General features: G+C 41.8%; 1 protein-coding gene across 5 annotated transcripts in view; it reads right to left on the bottom strand.

Annotated features, from left to right (window-relative positions):
* LOC148010385 (uncharacterized) overlaps nt 1-23,575 on the bottom strand; it is a 164,056-nt gene that overhangs the window by 98,873 nt on the left and 41,608 nt on the right. For 3 of the 5 annotated variants that reach the window (XR_015689600.1, XM_087672208.1, XM_087672211.1), the window contains 2 exons: nt 4,881-5,055; nt 4,640-4,798 (listed from right to left, as the gene is read on the bottom strand). Coding sequence is in view for 4 of the 5 variants with exons in the window: in XM_087672208.1 (XP_087528334.1) it covers nt 4,640-4,798; nt 4,881-5,055 (334 nt within the window). In the remaining variant the exon portion in view is untranslated. The remainder of the gene's footprint in view (nt 1-4,639; nt 4,799-4,880; nt 5,056-23,575) is intronic. The other 2 variants (XM_087672209.1, XM_087672210.1) reach the window with 2 other exon arrangements.

The raw sequence follows: 23,575 nt of genomic DNA, 5'->3' as shown, positions 1-23,575 counted from the left end.
CAGAATATCTCCAAAGAGTACCTCTCAAAGTTAAAGAATTTCACAAGAGGAATCCAACAAAACTTGGATCAAACCACCAACTCGCTCCTCGTGAAACTTGTCCCTAGATAAGGGGGTGATGTCAGAGACATGCCATGATCAAGTGCACAGATTAATTCTTGCTCATGCCATATGAATCCACACCCCATGCAAACACACCCTTAGCAGGACATCCTCAAGCCAACCATGCAAACCCATCCTTGCCATGTCATTATAGAACCTTCTAGAAGATATGCCATGTCATCGCCTACATCATCAATGATATCATCATGGAACATTCTAGAAGATCTTTAGCCGCCCTCCAACACCCATAAAAGGAGGGGCTCGCCATAGAGCTCCTCAGTCTTGTCAATGCCAATCTTGGGAGCTCAAGGAGTCAAGACCTCCAAGTAAGTAACTTCAAGTTCCAGTTCTAGTTCTTGTTAGGTCATGGTATCTAGTCTTGTGTGGTCTTCCATTATACTCCAATTGTCTTATCACCTTGTAATCTCATAGTACAAGATCTTGTCTACTACTGTATTGTATCTTGTTCATCCCCGTCAAGGAAGATCTTGTAATTCCGATATCTTGTATCCATACCTATGATCCCAGGTTGTGGAATCCTTCATATCCTATTGAGTCATGTTGTCTATACCTACGGTCTCAGGTTGTCCGATTTTCCGTATCTTATTATCATTGTACCTTGTGCCCCTACATGGGATTATCTTGTAATCAGAATTCTTGTAACAAATATTGCATCTAGTCTGGTCTCTCAAGCACAGTCTAGTGCTCCCATAACATGTACAGTACAAATCGTATAGTACGATCAATACCGTACAACGTAAGAATGCAACCCTAGAGCAAAGGGCAAATCTACATCAAAGCCTTCATCTACCTCTACTTCATTACCCGCTATTACCACTAAGTACACATTTATCAAGTGGATGAGCCTTCTTTAATTGTCTAGTCTTCTGAGCAGTCTTGGCTCATTGATAGTGGTGCATTTGCAAGATCTCTATCCGTCACAGGGTATTGTCACCACAGGTGACATCTCTTTGCTGCTTATTAGTGGTGTTGGCACCTTGCCTCTATTATTTGACCATCCATCAAGCTCCATTTCTAAGGCCCTACATGTTCCTAACTTAAGCTTCCCCCTCCTCTCAATTCATGGTCTTTCTAGTCTCAGGACCCGTGTTGTCTTCACCAACCAGCCGTCTTTGTTGAGGATTCTTCTACAGGAGCCACTTTTGTGACACATTCACAGGAGAGGGCTAGTTATACTCCATACCCCTTTCTTTGTGCAAGGCCCTCTGAGGCAACTTTCTATAGCCACACCTATTCCGGATTGTGCACAGTTCATCCCACGAGTTTCATCCCATTCCCCACCATCTCCTCTAGTGGTTCCCTCATACCTCCCAGCCCTTTCAAAGGGGGACAATATTGGTGATGCGGTTGTGGATTTCCTAGCCCTTTGTGTTTCAAAGGAGCCTTCCCAAGATCTGGACAAGTTTCTTTAGGGTTTCTGATCTACTTTGGGTCTTTCTTTTATCTGGCAATCTCCTTTCTTCATCATCAAGCCACCATCCCCTGCCACTTGGCCCCTGGTCCCTATTGTTTCTATGCAACTTATGGCACCTTCGATAGTTCCTCAATATCATCTTAGAGTTGGGTTAGAGGCTTTGCTCACCCATGTTTTTTTAGAGTTTTAAGAAGTGATCATTTGAGGCCTCTTCATTTTCTTTGCTCTTTGGTGGCCTTCCATTTGATCAGATTTTTCTATGGAAAGGGGGTCTTGCTCCTTGGCTGGCTTTCTTAATCGACGGACTACATCCGCATTGGCACTCTTCGTGCCACCCTCAGATCCACATCTCCTTTGGCCTTCCACCCTATCTAGGATCTGAGAGGGGGTGTTAGCAGTCATGCGTGTCTTGTGTAGTCATCTCCTACCTGTGAGTCTCAATCTGAGTCAAACAAGGACATTAGGAGCTCTAACACTGTATTTGTCTATCATTTTATGTGTTTTAGATACTTAAGATGGAGGGCACATTAGTGCATTTCTTTTTGGGCACTTTCGGCAATTTTTTTAAAGGTTTTGCCTCTTTTTTGCCTATATATAGGCAGCCTGCCCTCCCACTCTTATTATCCATCATTGATCCTTCGTAATCAGCCAGCCCTCCTCGATCTCTCATCCCCCTACTACCATCTAGCACCCATGCTAATGTGTAGAGCTGTGTGTTGGGGCTGACTGTTGCAGCCTTGTACCTTCAGCCATTGCTGTCACATTATTCCTTCTCTCTCCTACATTCTCTCTTTGTCTCCTTCTCTCCGTGTTCACTTTCCTCTTCTCGTTACGCACTCTCACAAGGACAATGTCGTTGATGAAAGCAGATTGCCAATATCTTTGCTCGGTTCATTTGGATTGCAAGCTGTAGCCATTCTATTGGCCTTCAAGATGTGTTCAGCACTAATATTATGGTTTGCACTCAGACATAATTATGGTGAATCAGCCAGTAATTTAGTCTTCTTGAAATAGCCGCAAAAAGCAATCTATGCTAAATTACCCAAAAAACAGGTTATTTTTAATAGTAGGAGAAATGCACCACCAAACCTCTATATAGGAGTCTTGTGTTTGTGCATCCTTATTCCCTCATTCCAACCAGTTACAGCTTCAGCTCTCTCATCATCCACTGCTGCCCACACCCTTTCCACAGGACATCAGGAGTTTGTACAAGTGTTGCCCCTGCTGTCAAAGAATTACCAGCAGCCTGGCAACCAGTTTTTACTGCTGGTACAGCTGTGTCTGCTGCTCCATACTTTAGACCAGCATCTTTACAATTTCCTCTAAGAGACCCTTTCTAGGATTTGATCAGAGATCATCCATACTCTCCGCAATAAGTGGGAGAGGTTCTAGGGTGGTTCTGAGTGGATGAGAAGAGATGGTTTCATGCATGCATGGGACTCCAACACCTTCTTTCACCTTGCCCCTCCTATGGTCAGGTATTATAGCTCACCAGATTGGTAACTTAGTTGCTCTTTATAGGCCTTCTTTGTACTATCTATTCTTACCTCAAGGGGATTTTCTCCTAGGTGTCTTTGTAGAATTTTCTTCTTTTTTTCTTTTTTTTAAAGCTTCTTGCTACACTTGGCAATTGATAGTGCTTCAAGATTGTGCTTCTCGAACATGTATCTAGCAGAGGCCTATGCTAGGGTGTACATAGTGCACTTTGTTCGTCATTGGTGTTCACCTACGAAATGATAGAGTTCACCAATGAACTGGTACATGATATTAGAGGTCATTTTATTATCTCGCATATGTCCACATTAGTAGGACCTAAAAGCCACTTGAATGGTCCGTTTTGGTTCCTCTCATAGAGTGCTTACTTAAGTTGCCTCCATATATGTCTACCCTAGCCGTTTTGTGCATACTTCTACATCCCATTATGGCTATCCTTGGGCATGAGCTCATTGCTTCTAGAAGCAAAGAGGCTACTCTAACTTTGCTTCCTCCTCGCTATGGCGATTGGCCTTGTACTTGATTTGCTTACACACATGGATTCTATTCCTCTGTTTCTCTTTTTTGTTTAAGTATACGTGTTTTTTATCTCCCTATGTGCATTGATCTTTTGTTTAACTTTCACAATGTGGTCATTTTGACAACATGGTCCAAGCATCCCTTGCCTAGTCCATGTGTACAGACATGTTTTAAAGGTTTGCTATATCTTACCGACTAACCTCTATGCTTTTAGGCCCTATGCCTAGCTCCATTAACAAATAAAACAACATGTATCATATTTCCCAATTTATGTCACTTTTTCCTGTGTGTAATGTCCAAGTAGTGTGAATTGAAACTGCAAGAAGAAAGTTTAAATAGATACTCTTAGATTGTTGCTTATTTCAAACTAAAAACGTACAAAAGACAATAAAGAAACCAGCTTCTCTCCAGTATGCCCGATTGATAGTCAAAGCTCAAATCAGATCTACTTACATCTGCACTTTTGCTTGCTTCATATTATGTTATATAACAAATTTATCACAAAAAATAAAAAGATCGGTGCCCTTTAAACAAATATGATATTTGAAAGTGTGCCAAGGGATACTGATGTTTAATACAATATTCTTGTATTTTCCAAATCCATTCAAGTGCTAGACCTGGATTGGGTATGATATTCTTCATTAGATTGCTTCCCTATTCATCAATATACAAACAATTCCACCATTCTCAAAATGCAGATCTTGTGGAACTTTGTTTGTAGTTCAATAAAATGTCAAAAGTGAGACTGGCAGGATAAGAGAACTAAAAATCACAAGTCTAGTTCCTAACTTGGAACTGTGTGTTCACAATATCGTTGTTGTATACTCATATTGCAAAACTTGTTGATCAGTCTATGGTAACTTGACCATGCAATATCATCAAAGAGTTGTACATTTTTTGAGTTAGATTTCTAGAACAATGAACTCGTATAATTTTTGGCATGTTAAGAGGAAACAGGGCAAAAGCTATAAGCATTGCCCATATGTATGGTTATTTGCACATTAGAGAAAACAAGCAAAAAGGTAGAAGCATTTTTCTGAAATCTGCAAACAAAATAAAAATACCAGGAAAACAAAGTGATTCCCTTACACATTGAAGTGATAAGCATTGATCAAGCCATTTAAGAGTTCTATCAACAGACAATAGGTTGCGTTTAGCTGAAACCCAAGCTGGGACCTCATCAGGGAGGCTTGTCCAAAATTCAGGTTGCATAGCATTTACAACACTCATATATTCTGAGGGACTCACCTGTTCAAAGTCAAATATTTAAGTTGTAAGTAAATTGTCAAAGAAAGAAGTTTGAGAAAGAAAAGAGCCCAGCTTTCCATACCAATCGGCGACCAAAAGGGGTTTGAAAACATGCTCCCAGCTTGCAAGTCCCCTCAAAGTGTGTGTAACAAACAACAGAATCACAGGGAACTGCTGCCATAGCAAACTCGGGCAAGCTAACAAGATTATGAATTCCACCAATGGCCATCAAAGTGCTTGCAGATGGGCTATCCAGACTGCAAGAAACACTTCAAAGTCTCTCTCTCTCTCTCTCTCTCTCTCTCTCTCTCTCTCTCTCTCTCTCATATTTCTTGTTGCTTATTCAGTGGATCCATTACCAAACATCCCATGGATTAATTGTAGTCAAAAGTTTTGTCTCAAGAAATTAATATGAATGTTTCCCATCCCCCTCCCTCCCTCTCTCTTTTTTTCGTGAAGGATTTTGAATTAATGAAAAGAAATACATACAAAGGGTCATCCGCTCTCTCTCATAATGGGTAATTTATATTATAAAAAATCACAGAAGGCATACAAAAGTCAGATAACATGAAAGATACAAAAAGTCACGACAAAGAAGCAGAAGATATTGTTGTACGCCAAGGAGCTAAATCCTCCTTAGGGAGAAGATCAGAATGCTACACAAGATCTAACTGCCAGTGTAGAAGACCCTGGAGTTTGTGGCAACGTGTCCCTGGACACCTGTGGCACAGTCAAAGACAACAGCATTCCGGGTGATCCAATTATGCCAGCAGCCCCAAAATCTGAAAAAATGGAACAAGACCTTCATATGTGGCTGCACCAAGGAGGCCCTGGCAAAAACCCAATCAAAAGGGTGCTGCAATAGACCATTTACTGCTCGCCAAATATCTAATAGGAGAGCCCAAATTTTCCTAGCCAAAGGGCAAGAAATAAATCAATGATGTGAAGATCTCACGCCCTCATACAGAAAAAGCAATTGCCACTTGAGATTCAGCGCTTTGAAATGTGGCCAAAGCAAAGGGAAGCGCACCAATTATCACTCTCCAAAGAAAGATCTTGCATTTAAATGGGGTCTTGTTCAGCCATCCTTCCATCACTGTCATTTTCCACCAAGCCTTGGATGTATGTATGCCCCAAGTCACATTGGCTTTAGTAACCAGCCAATGATTGTCCTTAATCAAGAGACGATACACTTGGTTAGCTGAAGCCTTCTAAAGACTAGGACCGCTAGCAAGATCCCAATCTTGCCAAGGGCAATCAAAGTCAAGTGCAGGAAAAGGCCGCAAAGGTTGCACCACCCTTTCAATCCAGCCGCATAAGTCATGGTATCCACGAGGAATCCGGAAAAGTCTCATAGTTGTATGGAAGGACATCAGTCCCAGCTCACCAAAGTGGCATCCACAACAAAAGACAAACCCAAACATACCATATGATTGAACTTGAGCCTGTCCTCATGTTTCCCATCCCAAGAGAGCAGCTATAACACTACCAACAATTCCAATTGAAATGAATTTGCCAACAGACCTTCTAAAGAACAAGCCACCAAGAACAAACCAAATGATCCACCAAAATGGAGAAGAATGTGGAAAGGTGGGCATCAAAATTAAAAATGTGCCCTCACAATGCTTGTGTATTGATGTTATCATGTACAATACCTTGGTCTTCCAAGAAAAAGTGGACTATAAAGACCCAAGGATGACTATCTATACACATTGCTCTGAAGAGGGACCAACGAGAGGGACCACCATGGACCTATGCATCCAAAATCGCCTCACCACCCATGCTCTTCGGGATACAAACATGGCTCCAAGAAATCCAAGAGATACTTTTATACAAGGAGTCCCTTTTCCACAACATAAAACACATATGTTTGGTAAGAGCATTCAAGGAAGCAGTGTTTCAAGGCAAAAGTGGTACAAAGTAGGTAAGCGTGGGTAGCATGATGGCATACATAAAAGGACCTATGTTTTCCACACCTATGTTTTCCAATTAAAAAATTTTGCCTCCATCTTTCGGGAAATCCATTCAAGCAAGTATTTTGACTAAACACCAACACCCAAAGGATATTCCAAGTGTCTAACAACATTGCCACAGAGCACCACCACCCCCTACCATCCCAAGGACTAGAAGTCAAATTCAATGCAACTAATGAGGGATGATTTTGCAGCATTAACATGGAGACCACAAGCATGCCCAAACACTGAACATCCACAACCATCTAATGCTTTACAAAAATTGTCCTTTTTTGCATGCAACATCATGAACGTGTCATCTACTAGCATCTAGGCACCAAAATGCTGTCCAAAAGGAAAAGATAAACCCACCAACTACTCAATGTTCACCATATGGGATAACGTGGTAAGCACCAGATGTGTTGCCAAGGCAAAAAACAAGGGGCTCAATGGACAGCCCTATCAACGGAGCGCGCAAGGAGAAATGAATGGGTCAATAACACCACCATTCAACATAGCCCGAGAAGAAGCATTCACACTGATAGTATAGATCAACTAAGACACATGCAGCCCAAAATTAGTTCTACAAGAAAGGACCAATCCAAATAGCCAAAAGCTTTTTTCAAATCCAACTACATAAAGACCACCTCTTGGTTAGAATGCTTGGCATATTGATTGGGGTGCACAATGACAAGGAGATGCTTATGGAGGCAATTAGCCAACACTTTGGAGAAAATTTTATGCATCAAACCCATTGAGGAGATGGGTCTCCAATGTGTAAACGGCCAAAGGCTTCACCAAATGAGTGGCATAGGTCTTAAAAAATTCATCAATTAGGCCATCCCAGCAAGGGCTTTTATCCATGGGTAAACGCAATAAGACATCGATGACCTCATCCTCATGAATGTCACTCTCCAATGCAACCTGTATGTCAAAAGAAAGATGGTCCCCAATCAAAGCATGAAAAGCCAAATGGGCCGCATAAATCTACTTAGAGAGGTTCTAGGCCGAGCTAAGAAGCTCCAAAAAATAGTTGTGATTTATGCGAACAATGGATTGTGAATCTGTAGCCATGTGGCCATCCGGATGCTGTAATCTAACCACATTCTCACAAGCAGGGAACGGATGCAAACCCGAAAACTTTATGAGACTAGCAAGAGGCATCTTGCAAATTGTCAATCAAAGATTTCAATTTAGCCTACTCATAAGATCTCAATTGAAACAGCAGAATAAGATTAACCAATCTCATAGCTAATGGGGACAAAAATGTATCATCTAGGGACTCAAGCAACAATGAACGCACCAAGGCTAATAATTCTTCTACCACACCTTGCATGATGGATGCCATATTGTTGGGCAACCCGTATTACCAATCAATCGCTCAAACGAGTGAGTATCCCCTAGCAAAAAATTAGACAAGAATTGGTCAAGCAATTGCCCCACATAACCATTGAAAGCAAGGTGCTTCAAATAAGATGCATTGAAGCACCATGGAAGCCTGCCCGCCCAGAAACTGCATAAAAGGAGCCACAAATTATGCAAGCATTTCAAACTGCAGAGGAAAATGGTACGACAAGGTGTATCCTTGCAAGACTTTGCACATCCAAGATCTTTGGTATGAAGCCATCATCGTGCATGACATAGATACAATCCAATCTAAACCATGTAGTTGTATGCTATACCAAATGAAAAGTAAATCCTGGATCCAATGGACAAAGCCAAGACCAAAGACCTTGTTTAAGAACATCCAAAGTAAGCTCATGCCAAACATGACTCTCAAGAGCATCCATCACCAAATGCTTAGAGGTAGACTGTGATGCATCAATACACATATTGAAATCTCCCATCAACAAACCCAATCTACCAAGTGCCAAACAAACTATCAATATGTTCCACAAATCACGTCTAGACAAGGGATCGTTTAGGGCATAGAGGCCCAACAGCCACAAGACCTTCCCTTGAAACACAATTTCAACCACCAGAAAACGACCATGCATATCATTCTTGACCAAGACCAGTTGAGATCTCTTGTAACCACCATGAGCACATGAGAGCAATGTTGTCATGAGGATATGATTTTATTGCTTTGCTTAGCATTTGATTAAAGTTAATCAATTGTGCTAAGGTGACTTGCACATGTGAGATGCAAGTTAATTATTTCACAGTGTTAGACCCACGACACCAAAATATCAGTTAGTGCCAAAGGCAAAAGTTTTAATAAGCTATGCCCGATAGGTACTAGGTGGTACCCGATCTCAAATATGAGCCTAGACCAATTTATTTGCCACTAATGTCAATGCTGACAATAGAGACATGGCATTAATTAATTAATTAATGCCAGTCTAAGGGCTGATAACTACTCAAGGGCACTTGAGAGGTAAATTCGCCTAGCCAATTTAATTATTAGCTTCTGGAATTATTTTCCTAAACACTAGAATAGTTATTAAATTCATTTTAAAAATTAGTATTTTGAAAATTAATTTAATAAGCTGGATAATACTGGAAAATAGGATTAAAAGGCTGCCACTTGGCAAAACTTGCCCATGTAAGTAGGAAAAACGTTGTTAGGGGCTGGTAGAAGTTTTTCCAACCATTGCTAGAGAGAAGAGGCTATTAGAGAGCAAGGAGGAGATGTTGATGTTAATTGCAACCACAAGGACCAATCCTGCAGCAGGTGACAGTAGTTTGGAGCCCTCCAGGTGCAACTGACAGCAACCCAAGGCCTTTCTAGTGCAGGTGACAACGTACAAGAGAGGGCAGTAACCATTCTGGTGGTCCTAAGTTGTACATGACCACTTTCATAGCTGTTTGAGAAAAGCATCAATAGTTTTGCAACCCTTTCTCATGATGAAACTCTGAAGTTTCTTTCTCTACATCATTCTCTCTAATCTTACAGCCATCTCTCAACTTGTCTCAACAAAATCCAACCATTTAAGTCATCAAAGGTGGAGATTTTGGCTAATCTCTGCTGTAAATCCTAATTTATAGAAAAAATTAGGGTTTTAACAACCACCTCAGAATGTGTGCTCGAAATTGAGGGCCTAGGATTTAAATTCCAACAACTGAAATTAAAGAATTTTAAGGGGATTCAAAGGCCAACCAACCTATATCAGATTGGGGCTTAATTTGTCTTTCAAGTGTCAGAAGTGGATGCTGCAATGGAAGCATAAACAAATGTTGTAATAAACTGTTGAACGCAAGGACAAAAGAGAAAAACACAAAATAACATAACTCAGAAGAACGCCCAGAAAATGGAATCCATATACCAAACACAAGAATGACGCGTACAACAATGAATCACTGGCACCAACTCCCTCTCTCTAACAGAACCTATGCTAGTGATATGACTAAGGAGGGAGCCTAGCATAAATAAGACAAAAACATGCCATAAATGGCAGCACGTTGGTCAATATTTAATGCTGGTCGGCCAATATAAAATGCCCAAATAAGCATCATAATGACCATAGAAAAATGCCTAAAATACCTAGCCATGCCTGGCATAGCTCAAAATCGCACATGAGCTATCTAGACTGCTAACACACTCTCTCAGATCATGGGTGATCTCATACAATACAATAATACAATGATAATGACTCATCAACAAAGACCACCAAAATAGAACCATGGATACTCAAGTAGTGGATGATCGAAAACTTGAGTGTCGATGTCAATCATACCAGCACTTGAAAAACCAAGAAGAATCATAACAAATCTCTGTGTCTCTCAACAATGTCTTGCAATAGCATACAAGACCATCATATCAAAAATGCCTCTGAACATACATAACCATGGATTCCCCACCTTTGACCAAGACCGTCAAAGTATCTCCTCAATGTGAGCTCTGACTAGGAGCTAATCCCGTTCTCTATCAAGAAACAATCCATCATCAACCTAGATGTCAATCCTAGCAGTAGGATTTAAACTTGCCAAACTTCAGTCGATGAGTCAAGGAAGTCCCTCTCTAGAACCTACGCAACTATGAACCTGTATAGATAAGGCTCACCCACGACACCTCACCACCCTGTCCACTCCCTCTCTAACACTAGAGAGTCGTGAGAAATGACCGCATCACCTACACTAGAAAGCAAAGGGAAGGGCTGCCAAGCCCTTCGCTCAATCTCAAGAAGATAATCATTTCTGCTCCTTGGTCTTGGCCTTGGCCGGAGGATCGAAATCGGAGTCTGAGGAAGAGGATGACTCAACAGAAGAGTCCATATCTTGTTTCTTCTTCTTCTTCTTTTCTTCCTTCAAGCCGCTAACTCTTTGCAATCCTTGCAAAAATGTTTCTTCTTACCACAATGATAACATTAGGCCTTCGACTTCTTCTTCATGTCACCCCTCTTTGAAGTCATAAAGGCCTCACTCGAACCACTAGACTACGATGAAAGCTTCCCCTATAAGTGTAAAGACGTCTCATGGTCAAGCAACTATTAGCAATCATGTGTGTCTTGTGTGGTCATCTCCTGCCTATGAGCCTCGGTCTAAGTTAGACAAGGACATTAGGAGCTCTAACATTGCCTTTGTCTATCATTTTATGTATTTTAGACACTTTAGATGGAGGACACATTAGTGCATCTCATTTTGTGCACTTTTGGCTACTTTTTTGGGGTTTGACCACATTAGAGTTTTCCTTCTTTTTCGCCTATATATAGACGGCCTACCCTCCTACTTTCATTATCCATCATTGATTCTTCGTGATCAGCCAACCCTCCTTGTTCTTTCATCCCCCTAATACCGTCTGGCACCCACACTACGTGTAGAGCTACATGTTGGGCCTGACTTTTGCAGCCTTGTACCTCTAGCCATTGCAGTCACATTGTTCCTTCTCTCTCCTACATTCTTTCTTTGTCTCCTCTCCATGTTCACTTTCCTCTTTCCGTTGCGCACTCTCACATGGTACTAGAGCCACGCATGGGAGCCAGAGATCTTGAAGAGGAGTGTACTATCCACGACAAAACTTGCCAGCCATCATTTCCACGTGCTACAAACCTTGCATTTGGAGTCAAACGAGAGAAGACAGCCTGTTTCCAGCCCGTTTTAAGGCTGTGTTTACCAAGGCAGATTTGTGTTTTGCTCCTAGGCGGCCTCTACCAAGCTGGGCCGCACCATTATTGCACCAAGCAGTCTCAAACAAGCCGGGCGGCCATTTCGTTGGTTGGGCAACACCAAAACAGATGTGTTTTCTAGAGGCAGCCCTAGGCACACGTGCTGCAAAACCAGGCCTTGCATTACTTGCATTTTTGTGCAAACAGCCCGTGTATCTTTGCATTTTGTGCAGGCAAGTCATCGGCCCTTCTAGGCGGCACATTTACAAGTTGGGTGACACCTATTCTCGGCCTATTTACAAGCGGACAATTTTCTTTCTTTTTTGCATTCTCATACACACTAGTCTTTATGACCAGGGTGACTTCTTTTCGATGCTGGGCAGCCTCTTTTTCACACCAGCAGCAGGGCAGATTTGCATTTATTTCCAGGTACTATAACCAGTCTTCCTTCCGTGGATGGGTGGTAAATCCCTTACTACAACTTAATTACGGCAACAAACAATTAGTGCAAATCTGAAAATACAAATTTACCTACTGATCTTGGACAATGCACACCCGATTGGCCCCAAAATTGGCACCCCTTTCGGTATTTCTTTAGCTTAATTGAAGAATAAGTTGATTTACAATGGGATTCTCCCAATCCCTTTCGATATTCCAACTCCCCTTGTTGTGATGAATCACCAACAAGTCTTTAATCCAATTCGCCCCTTGATTCGGGCAATCAATTGGCATTCACCCGCTTTGATGGAAATGGAAAATGCCCCAAATTCAATTATTTGCCGGTCCCTCCACTTGAATAGGCTAAAAAACAGCTTTAGCCCTGTTCAATCCAAGTCTTGGAGCTTCCAATTTCTGGCACGATTCTTGAGGCTCCTGCTAAACCCTAATTTCTGCTGCATATTAGGGTTTACAGCAGAGAAATCTGAAATTTCTCAACCTCCAAGGGTCCAAATGCTGAGATCTTCGGAGCAAGGCTGTAGAATGGCTGGGAGATGAGAGGGAAAGCTGTAGAGAGAGAAAATTCAGATTTTTGTTGCGAAGGATGACTGAAAATCAATCAAATGCAACTGATGCCCTACCACAACAACTTGTAGATACAAAGAACTGAAGAAAATCAGTCATTTACAGCTACTGCCCTGCCTCAACAGCCTGTAGATGCTGTCTCTTGCTGTTGATTGGTCTTCTCTTGCCCCTGGCAGCCTTAGAAGGTCCTCCAATGGCTGCAAATCAAACCAGCAACCTCCCCTCCCTCTCCCTTGTAGGCTGAATTTATAGAAATGCTTCTCTCCAACCTCTAAAGACGTTTTTCAGTCTTGCATGGGCATTTTCGACAAGTGACAACCTTTCCAGATAGTTTTTCCAACATTTTTCATAATTAAATATTAATTTACAGTCTTTAAATACTGAAAATTAATCTAATAATTATTTTGGTGCCCTGAAAAATAATCTGATTGGCCAATAATTAAATTGGCTAGGCAACTTTCATTCCCGAATGTCTTTGCGCCATCTTTGACCATCAAATTGGCATTAGGTACCATTAAACGCCACTTCTCTAGTGTCACCAACTGACACTTATGGCCAAATGGATGACCTAGGCAAACAACTAGCACTAGATACACCAAGTACCTGTGCGGCATAATTTATAGCAACTTTTGCCTTTGGCATCTCGTGATTTCTTCGGGTCTCGGGCACGCAAATTTACTTTAACCCCAATTGCACCTCACATGTGCAACATTTACTTAATCATGTGATTAAAATTAATCCACATCTTAAGTGAGGTTTCAAAAATACATGTCCTCATGACAGGTATACCATTTCCGAGCATTGCTAGTACATTATCAGCCCCTGGATTGGTTGCGATTACAGACTAAAGGTCTATTTTCAGCTACATTTACTGCTCCCTTTCTCTGTCCGATATTGTGTGTTCCCTTTACCATCAAATACTCCCCGTCTACCTTGCTCTAATCAGTCTTCTTCTGTACCATGGCCCAACGAACCCCAATTATCCCAACGACACCTTATATTGGTCACCTTTATTCTAGTGACAACATCTTTTTTGTTTTCTTGCACGTACTTTATTGAAGAACATTTATGGCTGACGTGTATGCTGTGGGGAATCATGTGGTTCGAGATCATTCCAACCGACCACCATCTTATTACTCTTTCCCATTCTATTCTTCTAGGACTTCTAGTCCCCCATTGGCATTGATGGCATCTCTCGAGTAGGTGCCAATCCTACCCCCTCTCTCCACATCCAACAAGTCGGATGGGACGAACTATCCTCTATGGTCATTGTGAATTAGGTAGACTTTATTACTGACATATTTACACGTCATAGGGATTATGAATTTAGGAGTACTTCACATTACACTTGTTTAAGACACCATACTTGAGGATTTTCTTCTGAATGTCTTTAATTACTTTCATGCCATGGGTTGGAGTAATGCACTCTTTATACCATTGTTGAGCATTAGCATAGCATGATACCCGCTCTAGCTATATGCAGTAAAACTTTAGATGCACATGCACTTGAGAGAGCACCATCATTGTGCATGCAAGTACATTTGGGATTTTCATCACTAAATTAGGAAACTTAGGATGAGTGGAAAAGGTGGTTAGGTGAGTTAGAGGGTCATAAAGGACTCATTCAATTGTTACATGGGTTGTCTACTTGGTTAGCATCATGAGGATCACTATTTTTCAGAGTGAGCCGCATGGAGTACCTTCTCCATGACTATGACCTTTGGGATTTTGTTACAGTCGCTATACCCTTACCTCCCATGGATCCTCATGATGTGTGACCATAGATTCCGCACCATTATGGGATCGGCTGAATGCTAGGGCTCGCTCTTATCTCCTTTTGAGTTGTGCAGATTTTGTGCTTGTGCATGTCAGACATATCTACACCACTACAGAGATTTGGAGGAGATTGGCATCTCTCTTCCAGATCCAGACATTTGGCATCGATTATCTCTTGAGTTGAAGCTACACTAACTTTTTGTCGCAGATTCCCCTACGATAAGGAATCACATCCACATGATGGAGGAGATACAAGATGAGCTTTCATTCCTTAATACAGACATTTTCTCGAAGGACCTAGCTATGATACTTCCCACATCGACCTATGATGTGTTCTATACCAATCTTCTCACTTCTCGTAGCTAGGAGACGCTCACTTAAAAGGAGCTAGTTCCATTGGTGCTTTGGCAAGATACACGTCACAATGTGACACATTCTAGCAGAGACCGTGCACATGGCCGTACTTATGTGGTTTTATCTACAAGTACACGACAAGCCAAGCTGAATGGTGGGCAGCCCATCTATTTATAGATGTTGAAGGGTGTCCCAAAAAATTAGGGTTTTAGGGGACCACTGAAACTCTTTGAACCACGCACCAAATTTACATTTTCATTAATTAAGCGTGTTTTGGGACTATTTAAAAATGCTAATCAACTGTAAAGCGTGTCTTAGCTCAACACCCCCTCTCAGGCCCAAAACTGAGCCTAAAAGAGAACGCCAACAATATTTATCCCAAGGCATCCCACCCCAAAGCACCCAAGACACTAGACAAAGGGTGCACGTCGCCTGCCCAGTGGCCTACCAAGACTACAAAGGCGATGGTTATCTTACCAAGGGAGTCCAAGTAGTTACCCCAAAGAGGATAGGGCATCGAACAAAGTGTGCTCATCGGCTGTCCAGTGGCCTATCAAGCCCTACAAAGGCGAATGAAACCACACTTATCCTTCTTTTTCTTTTTTCTTTTTGTGGTAAAAAGTTAATTTTAGGGGTAGTGGCCAATAAAGTAACAGTGACCTTGAAGACGCGAGTAGGGATGGTACACCCAACACATCACAAAACAGTAAAAGCTTACCCAACCACTCCAAAATGTCGATGACGAGGGAAAGGTGATGAAGTATCCTGTGAAGAAGATCCAGTAAAAACCAAAGCCAACTAAACAGTAATGAAACAACTTAGGATCCATCCAATGGTGCTCTGCACAATGGGATGCATACTATGCTACATAGTAAAAAATGTTCATGCAACAGGTGGCACATGGATAGTTGTCCCTCATGGAAAATTTGTTCACTTGCCCAAGTGCCCTAGTACAAAGATGATGAAACATGGAATGCAGAAGGTACAACGGGGAAAGGAGATCGATATCGAAGACAAGTGCCAAAACCTGTAGAATACCAAGAAGGATAGAAACCCCTCTTAAACTAGATATTGATGCCAAAGAAGGAAGAGGAGCCTGAGGATGTGGGTCTTCATGTGGTGCCGAGAACCACGTGGAGGAAGATGATGCACATTCCCTACTAGAAGAGCAAGGATAGAAGTCACCACCATGATAGCATCAAGAGGGATATTGCATGATCCACCATAGGAGGGAAAGCCTTCATGCTAGTAGAAGAGCAAAACTCCAAGTAGATGGACCATGAAAGGAACGGCGCACATCTCCTATCTCCAACTCAAAAAGAACTAGTGCAAGCCTGCATGTAAGCCCGATACTAAAATACAACACCCTGCAAAAGAGATCAAAAAATCTACAAGCACAAAGATGAGTAGTAAGATGCTCTAAAAACAAAGCTGAAAATAAAAGAAAGCAAAGCTAAGTGCAATGCAATGAGTATGTAAGTATATAGTGGAAGTCTAAAAAGAGAAAGGTTGAGTGTACAGCCACCATCACGTACGGCGAGGTGGGGAAGGGGTCCTAGAAGCTGCAATGGATATCCTAGAAATGGAGACTATGAAACCGGCCTGTTCACTGGGAAGGGTGGTAGTGTACAACCAAAACACATAAATGTTTTCACCCAATTTAACAGTCACCCACTTTACCTGAACTTAAAGAGATAGAATCAAGAAGAAAAACAGGAAGCTAAAATGCTCTTGTTGCCACACAGACACCCTGTTGGCCCCTAAGTTGGGCGCCCCTTGCGGTATTTCTTTATTTTTAAAAAAAGTACAATGGGCTGTCTTTCACCTATTCTGGGTGAAATTTGACAGCATAACAATACAATTACTGACCCAAAACAAGCCAACCAGGAGGGGAAACTCTGCCCAAGTCTGAATCTTCTGGTTGGAGTGCAGAATTGACCATTTCAGTCTGCTGTAATTACTGGATCAGACCTGTTCTGAGACCTGTTTACAACACATACTGTTCCCTGCACTGTTCTGCCCACTGTAATTACTGGTTCAGACCTGTTCTGAGACCTGTTTTCAGCTCATACTGTTCCCTGCACTGTCCTGCATCATCTGGCCCAAGTGCCCCTTGATTCTGACATCAATTGGGCTCTGAAATAACCTCTGAACAGTCTAGAATCAGAACTGATTTAATGCTGTTTCAGACACTTGCTTGGTGAGGTTACCACCCTCACGTGTCCCTGCTGAGACAACAAACAACTGCTCCTGTTCCTGGAAAAAAAAAAGGCTCTTGCCTCATGCAAAAACAGCATATTCCACACAGCTGTACCTGAATCAGAAGAAAGGCCCTTGATTCTGTAGCATAACCATACTATCAGGGAGAGAAAGAAAGAGTAGGAAGTAAGCCCAGCCCTCTGTACATCATAGACAAGGTAGACCAGCTCTCAAGAGCTCTCCATCTGCAGCTGTTACTCACAAATGAGCCACTTTCAGCCCAAAAACTGCACGTTAGCCCTCTTTAAAGAGGTAAGTACACCAATTTGTGCCAAGTGGCAGCACTGGAAGATATTTCCTGTTCCAGCCTTCCGGTCTAAAATTCTCCATGCTCAGTGCAGAATTTGTCCCCAGCATAGACCAGAGGATTCATCCTCGTCCAAAAACGAAGATAATGACACGAACAGATTCTAGGGTCTAAAAATAGTAACTCCCTAAATTTTAGGAGTTGCTTCCATTGCATCCCACTAGTCTTCTGACCATCTTTGCAGACTATAGCTACATCCAAATTTGTAATGTAGCTCAACTGAAAGTGAATTTCCACTGATGACCCCATATGGATTAATCTCTTGCAGATTTCTCCATCTTCACTTTGAACTAGTCTCTTCCAGGCTAGTTCTTCAACACACTTGTCCATATACACTTTCACAAGTCTCTTTCAGGCTTGTCAATCTACAGTGCCATCAGTCTCTTCCAAACTTGTACTGGACCCTAACTGTCCAGTCTTGACTCACTGAACATTTCTATCCGTTTCACATACTGGCCATGCAACTCAGGCGTTTAGATTTCAAGAGGGATCCTTCCAAAAAGAAAAACCAAATAAAATATGCAATAAAGAAATAAACAAAAAGGTAATAGTTGTCACAGTCTTGTGACATATCTCCCCCTCGAAATCGCAAACGTCCTCGTTTGCATGAATGTCATACGTGCTTCCAACTAACCCAGTGAACTTACACTTACCAGCACATGTACAACACATACATGCTATCAGTCAACATTGTATACTGAACACACTATTAACACATGTATGTTCTAACTGTAAAACATGGCAAACTATCATCATGTGACTCCACATCACTGTTTCCAGATATAGTGGCTGGTACACCACAATGATATCCCCATAGTGGCAGATTCTCATTTGACGACTCCACATCACCTTGACTAGAGATCTAGTGGCCGGTACATCAAAATGATATCCCCACTGAGTCAATTCACAAAATACATACCCAATCGAGTAACCATTGTTACAACATGTATTCAATTCAATAGAAGTAAAAACTGTATTCTTGCAAGCAATACTTACTTCTTTAGCACTGAGAAAACCATATGGACACAATAAGTGTTACCCTGTACAAAATCTATTTCTGTACATAATTTCTTTCTTGAGCAATTGTCACTTTGACAATCTATTTCAGCTTAGAGATACAAGGGGTCAAGGTAGGTTGCAAGCAAAGTGCTTCAAGGCAAAGTTCCAACACATTAGGTGACTCTGCAAGTTCACCTTGGTCCATCCACTTAGCATCTATAGCTGGATAGTTCTTAAACTTAACCAAATACCTTCTAGCAACTTTGCCTTTCACTTTCCTTTCCTTGTGTGCCAATACCTGTTATGGAACAAGAATTTCATCAAGTTCCTCAACTTCGGGCTGTTTCTCAGCTGGCATATCTTCTGGCACATCACCCACATAGGGTCTAAGAAGACTTACAGGAAATGCATTATTGTTGGGATAGTCAAGTGGTTTTGGGGGCAGCATTAAACAGGACAAATCTGAAAATTTTTCAGCAAAGAAGCCATTTGGTAAACAGGTTTCTCAAATTTCTCAAAGGACAAGTAAATCTTGGCAATTCAAGAAGAAGCCAGCCAAGTTCTTTGGACAGCAGTCAAAGGACCAGAAGAAACCTTTTGTGTGCAAGTCTCTTGAAGAGAGAAAGGCTTTAATGGCTGAGAGGAAATGCTTTATCTGTGAGCAGACTAGTCATATTGCGTCTAACTGTCCGGACAAGAATAAGAGATCAGCTCATGATGATAAAGAGGACAGGAAAGGAAAGAAGCCCAAACCTTCAGCAGGTTTAGTGCTAGATATGCTGGGAGATAAGCCACACTCGGATGCTAATGAGCTTTGCAGAGCTTGGGGTAAAGTTAGGGATCAACATGTACTTATTTTCTTTGATCCTGGAGCTAAGGCAAACTTTATCTCACCAGAGTTGGCTTCTACTTTGGGCATCAGAGCAGATGAGATGGGCTACACAGCAGAGGCAGGGTTGGCATTGCCTGGTCACTCAGAGTCTGTGACACCCATTCTTGGAAAGCTGCGTCTTCATGTACAGTCTTATGTTGATGCAGAAGAATTTTATATCATGCCACTTGAAGGCTGTGATGTCTTGTTGGGAATGCCATGGATGTTCAGAAAGCATGGTGTGTTGGATGCCTTTAATAAGACACTGACTTTGGAACATAGGGGAAAGACTCATGTGCTTGATGTGAAGCTTAAAGGAGAGTCTGTACTTGTTGTATCGGCTTCTGCCACTACATCTGTAATAAAGAATCATCTTTCTACGTACTTGATTTTTGCACGTGATGTCAAGGATAATAATGAGTCAAATTTCTCTATGTTAGATAGAGACAGGTCTGCTTTCTTGTCTCAGTTCAATGATTGTTTTTCTAACTCATTACCATCACAGTTGCCACCAGAGAGGTCTGAGGATCATGCGATAGATTTGGTGCCAGGCAGTAGCCCACCAAATAGACCTCCGTATAGGGTTAGTGCAGCCCGACAGAAAGAGATATTGAGCCAGGTGAATGAGCTGTTGGAAAAAGGGCTGATTCAACCAAGTTCATCTCCCTTTTGCTCACCAGTGCTCCTAGTGCAGAAGAAGGATGGCTCTTGGCGCATGTGCATAGATTATCGAGCGTTGAACAAGAGTACCATCAAGAACACGTTCCCCATTCCAAGAATTGACGACATCCTCAACCGTTTGGAAGGAGTGTCAATTTTCAACAGGATAGATTTGAAGAGTGGATACCACCAGATCAGGATTAAGGGAGAGGATGTGCATAAGACTGCATTTAGGACCACGTTTGGTCTCTATGAGTTCTTGGTAATGCCATTTGGACTTACTAATGCTCTTGCTACGTTTAATCGAATGATGGACAGGATTTTTCGTCCATACATGCAATTTGTTGGTACATTCTTTGATGACATGATTGTCTTTTCAAAGAATGAACAGGAGCATAGAGAACACTTGAAAGCAGTCTTTGATGAGCTTTGCAGTAATAGGTTGCTTATCAATGGCCAGAAGAGTGAGTTCTTGGAAGAAATCCAGTTTTTGGGGCACATAGTGTCAAAGGATGGTGTCCGAATGGATCCTGCTAAGGTTGGAGCAATTAGAACATGGCCAGATTTGAAGACTGTCCATGATGTTAGAAGCTTCTTGGGTTTGTGTTCTTACTACAAGAGGTTCATTCGCAATTTTGCAAAGATTGCTTCACCTTTACATGCTTTACAGAAGAAAGGAGTCTCTTTCCAGTGGACACAGAAAGAGATTTCAGCTTTTAATCTTCTTAAAGAAAAGATGACTTCTAGTCTAGTGATCATTCTGCCAGATCTTAGAAAGTCATTTGTTGTCCAATGTGATCCCTGTGGCAACAGCATTGGTGCAACGTTAATGCAAGATGGCCGGGTAGTGGCTTATGAAAGCAGAATCTTGCGAGGGCTAGAGAAGACTATGCAGGTCTATGAGAAAGAATTGTTGGCTGTGATTCATGCACTTTCTTGTTGGAAACACTACCTACTTGGGGCAGATTTTGTTGTCCAGACAGATCATCAGACATTGCGTTATTTCTTAACTCAAACTAACCTGTTAGAAAAGCATATGCGTTGGCCAAACTTTTTTTCAATGTTCCATTTTCAGATTGTGCATGTGGAAGGCAAAAAGAATGTTGTGGCTGATGCTTTGTCAAGGAAGCCACAAATTTCAGCTATGTCAATTCCTTATCATCATGAGCTTGATGATATGAAGGAACAGTATGCTAATGATGAAGATTTTGCAAGGATCTTTGATCAGCTTGTCAATGGACAACATCATGAGCATTATCTTCTCAAGGATGGTTTCATGTTGATGCATGGTAGACTATGTGTGACTATGCCATTGAGACGGAAAGTTATGACAAAGAGTCATTCTCCACCGTATGCAAGGCATCGTGGTATTGATGCAACAGTCAAAGTAGTAGAGACATTCTTTTATTGGCCTACTTTGAGAAGAGACGTGGATGCTTTTGTGCGGCAGTGCTTGATTTGCCAGAAGGTCAAGTTTGGCAGGCAAAAAGCACCAGGGCTTTTACAGCCATTGCCTATTCCAGATAAACCATGGGAAAGCATAGCTATGGATTTTATCTTTGATCTTCCAAGGACACAGACAGGCAAAGTTGCTAGAAGGTATTTGGTTAAGTTCAAGAACTATCCAACTATAGATGCTAAGTGGATGGACCAAGGTGAACTTGCAAAGTCACCTAATGTGTTGGAACTTTACCTTGAAGCATTTCCCTTGCAACCTACCTTGACCCCTTGTATCTCTAAGCTGAAATAGATTGTCAAAGTGATAATTGCTGAAGAAAGAAATTATGTGCAGAAATAGATTTTGTACAGGGTAACACTTATTGTGTCCATATGGTTTTCTCAGTGCTAAAGAAGTAAGTATTGCTTGCAAGAATACAGTTTTTACTTCTATTGAATTGAATACATGTTGTAACAATGGTTACTCGATCGGGCATGTATTTTGTGAATTGACTTAGTGGGGATATCATTTTGATGTACCGGCCACTAGATCTCTAGTCAGGGTGATGTGGAGTCATCAAATGAGAATCTGCCACTATGGGGATATCATTGTGGTGTACCGGCCACTATATCTGGAGACAGTGATGTGGAGTCACATGATGATAGTCTGCCATGTTTCACAGTTAGAACATACATGTGTTAACAGTGTGTTCAGTACACAATGTTGACTGATAGCATGTATGTGTTGTACATGTGCTGCCAAGTGTAAGTTCACTGGGTTAGCTGGAAGCATGTATGACATTCATGCAAACGAGGACGTTTGCGATTTCGAGAGGGAGATATGTCACAAGACTGTGACAACTATTACCTTTTTGTTGATTTCTTTATTACATACTTTATTTGGTTTTTCTTTTTGAAAGGATCCCTCTTGAAATCTAAACGCCTAAGTTGCATGGCCAGTATGTGAAACGGACAGGAATGTCTAGTGAGTCAAGACTGGACAGTTAAGGTCCAGTATAAGTCTGGAAGAGACTTGTGAAAGTGGTACAGTCTATAAAGATGGATGCAAAGGAAGCAACTCCTAAAATTTAGGGAGTTACTATTTTTGGACCCCACAATCTGTTCGCGTCATTATCTTCGTTTTTGCACGAGGATCAATCCTCTGGTCTGTGCCGGGGTCAAATTCTGCACCGAGCATGGAGAATTTTAGACCAAAAGGCTGGAACATGAAATATCTTCCAATGCTGCCACTTGGCACAAATTGGTGCACTTACCTCTTTAAAGAGGGCTGGCGTGCAGTTTTTGGGAAAAGAGGGGCTCATTTGTGATGAACAGCTGCAGATGGAGAGCTCTTGAGAGCTGGCCTACCTTGTCTATGATGCACAAAAGGCTGGGCTTGCTCCCTACTCTTTCTCTCTCTCCCTGACGGTATGGTTATGTTGCAGAATCAAGGGCCTTTCTTCTGATTCAGGTACAGCTGTGTGGAATATGCTGTTTTTGCATGAGGCAAGAGCCTCTTTTCTCCAGGAACAGGAGCAGTTGTTTGTTGCCCACAAGCAAGAACAGGTGAGGGTGGTAACCTCACCAAGCAAGTGTCTGAAACAGCACTAAATCAGTTCTGATTCTGGACTGTTCAGAGGCTATTTTAGAGCCCAATTGATGCCAGAATCAAGGGGCATTTGGCATAGATGATGCAGAACAGTGCAGGGAACAAAATGAGTTGAGAACAGGTGTCAGAACAGGTCTGAACCAGTAATTACAGTGGGCTGAACAGTACAGGGAACAGTATGAGTTGTAAACAGGTTTCAGAACATGTCTGAACCTGTAATTACAGCAGACTGAAATGGTCAATTCTGCACTCCAACCAGAAGATTCAATCTTTTGCAGAGTTTCCCCTCCTGGTCGGCTTGTTTTGGGTCAGTAATTGTACTGTTATGCTGCCAAATTTCACCCAGAATAGGTGAAAGACAGCCCATTGTAATTTCTCTCTTTTTAAAAATAAAGAAATACCGCAAGGGGCACCTAACTTAGGGGCCAACAGGGTGTCTGTGTTGCAACAGGAGCATTCTAGCTTCCTGTATTTCTTCTTGATTC

Source organism: Lygodium microphyllum, chromosome 29, assembly GCF_053477565.2.
Source record: "Lygodium microphyllum isolate KBCC chromosome 29, Lygodium_microphyllum_v1.1.10, whole genome shotgun sequence".
Taxonomy (NCBI): domain Eukaryota; kingdom Viridiplantae; phylum Streptophyta; class Polypodiopsida; order Schizaeales; family Lygodiaceae; genus Lygodium; species Lygodium microphyllum.
The sequence above is the reverse complement of the archived record's forward strand: the minus strand, read 5'-3'. Positions and strand labels throughout refer to the sequence as shown.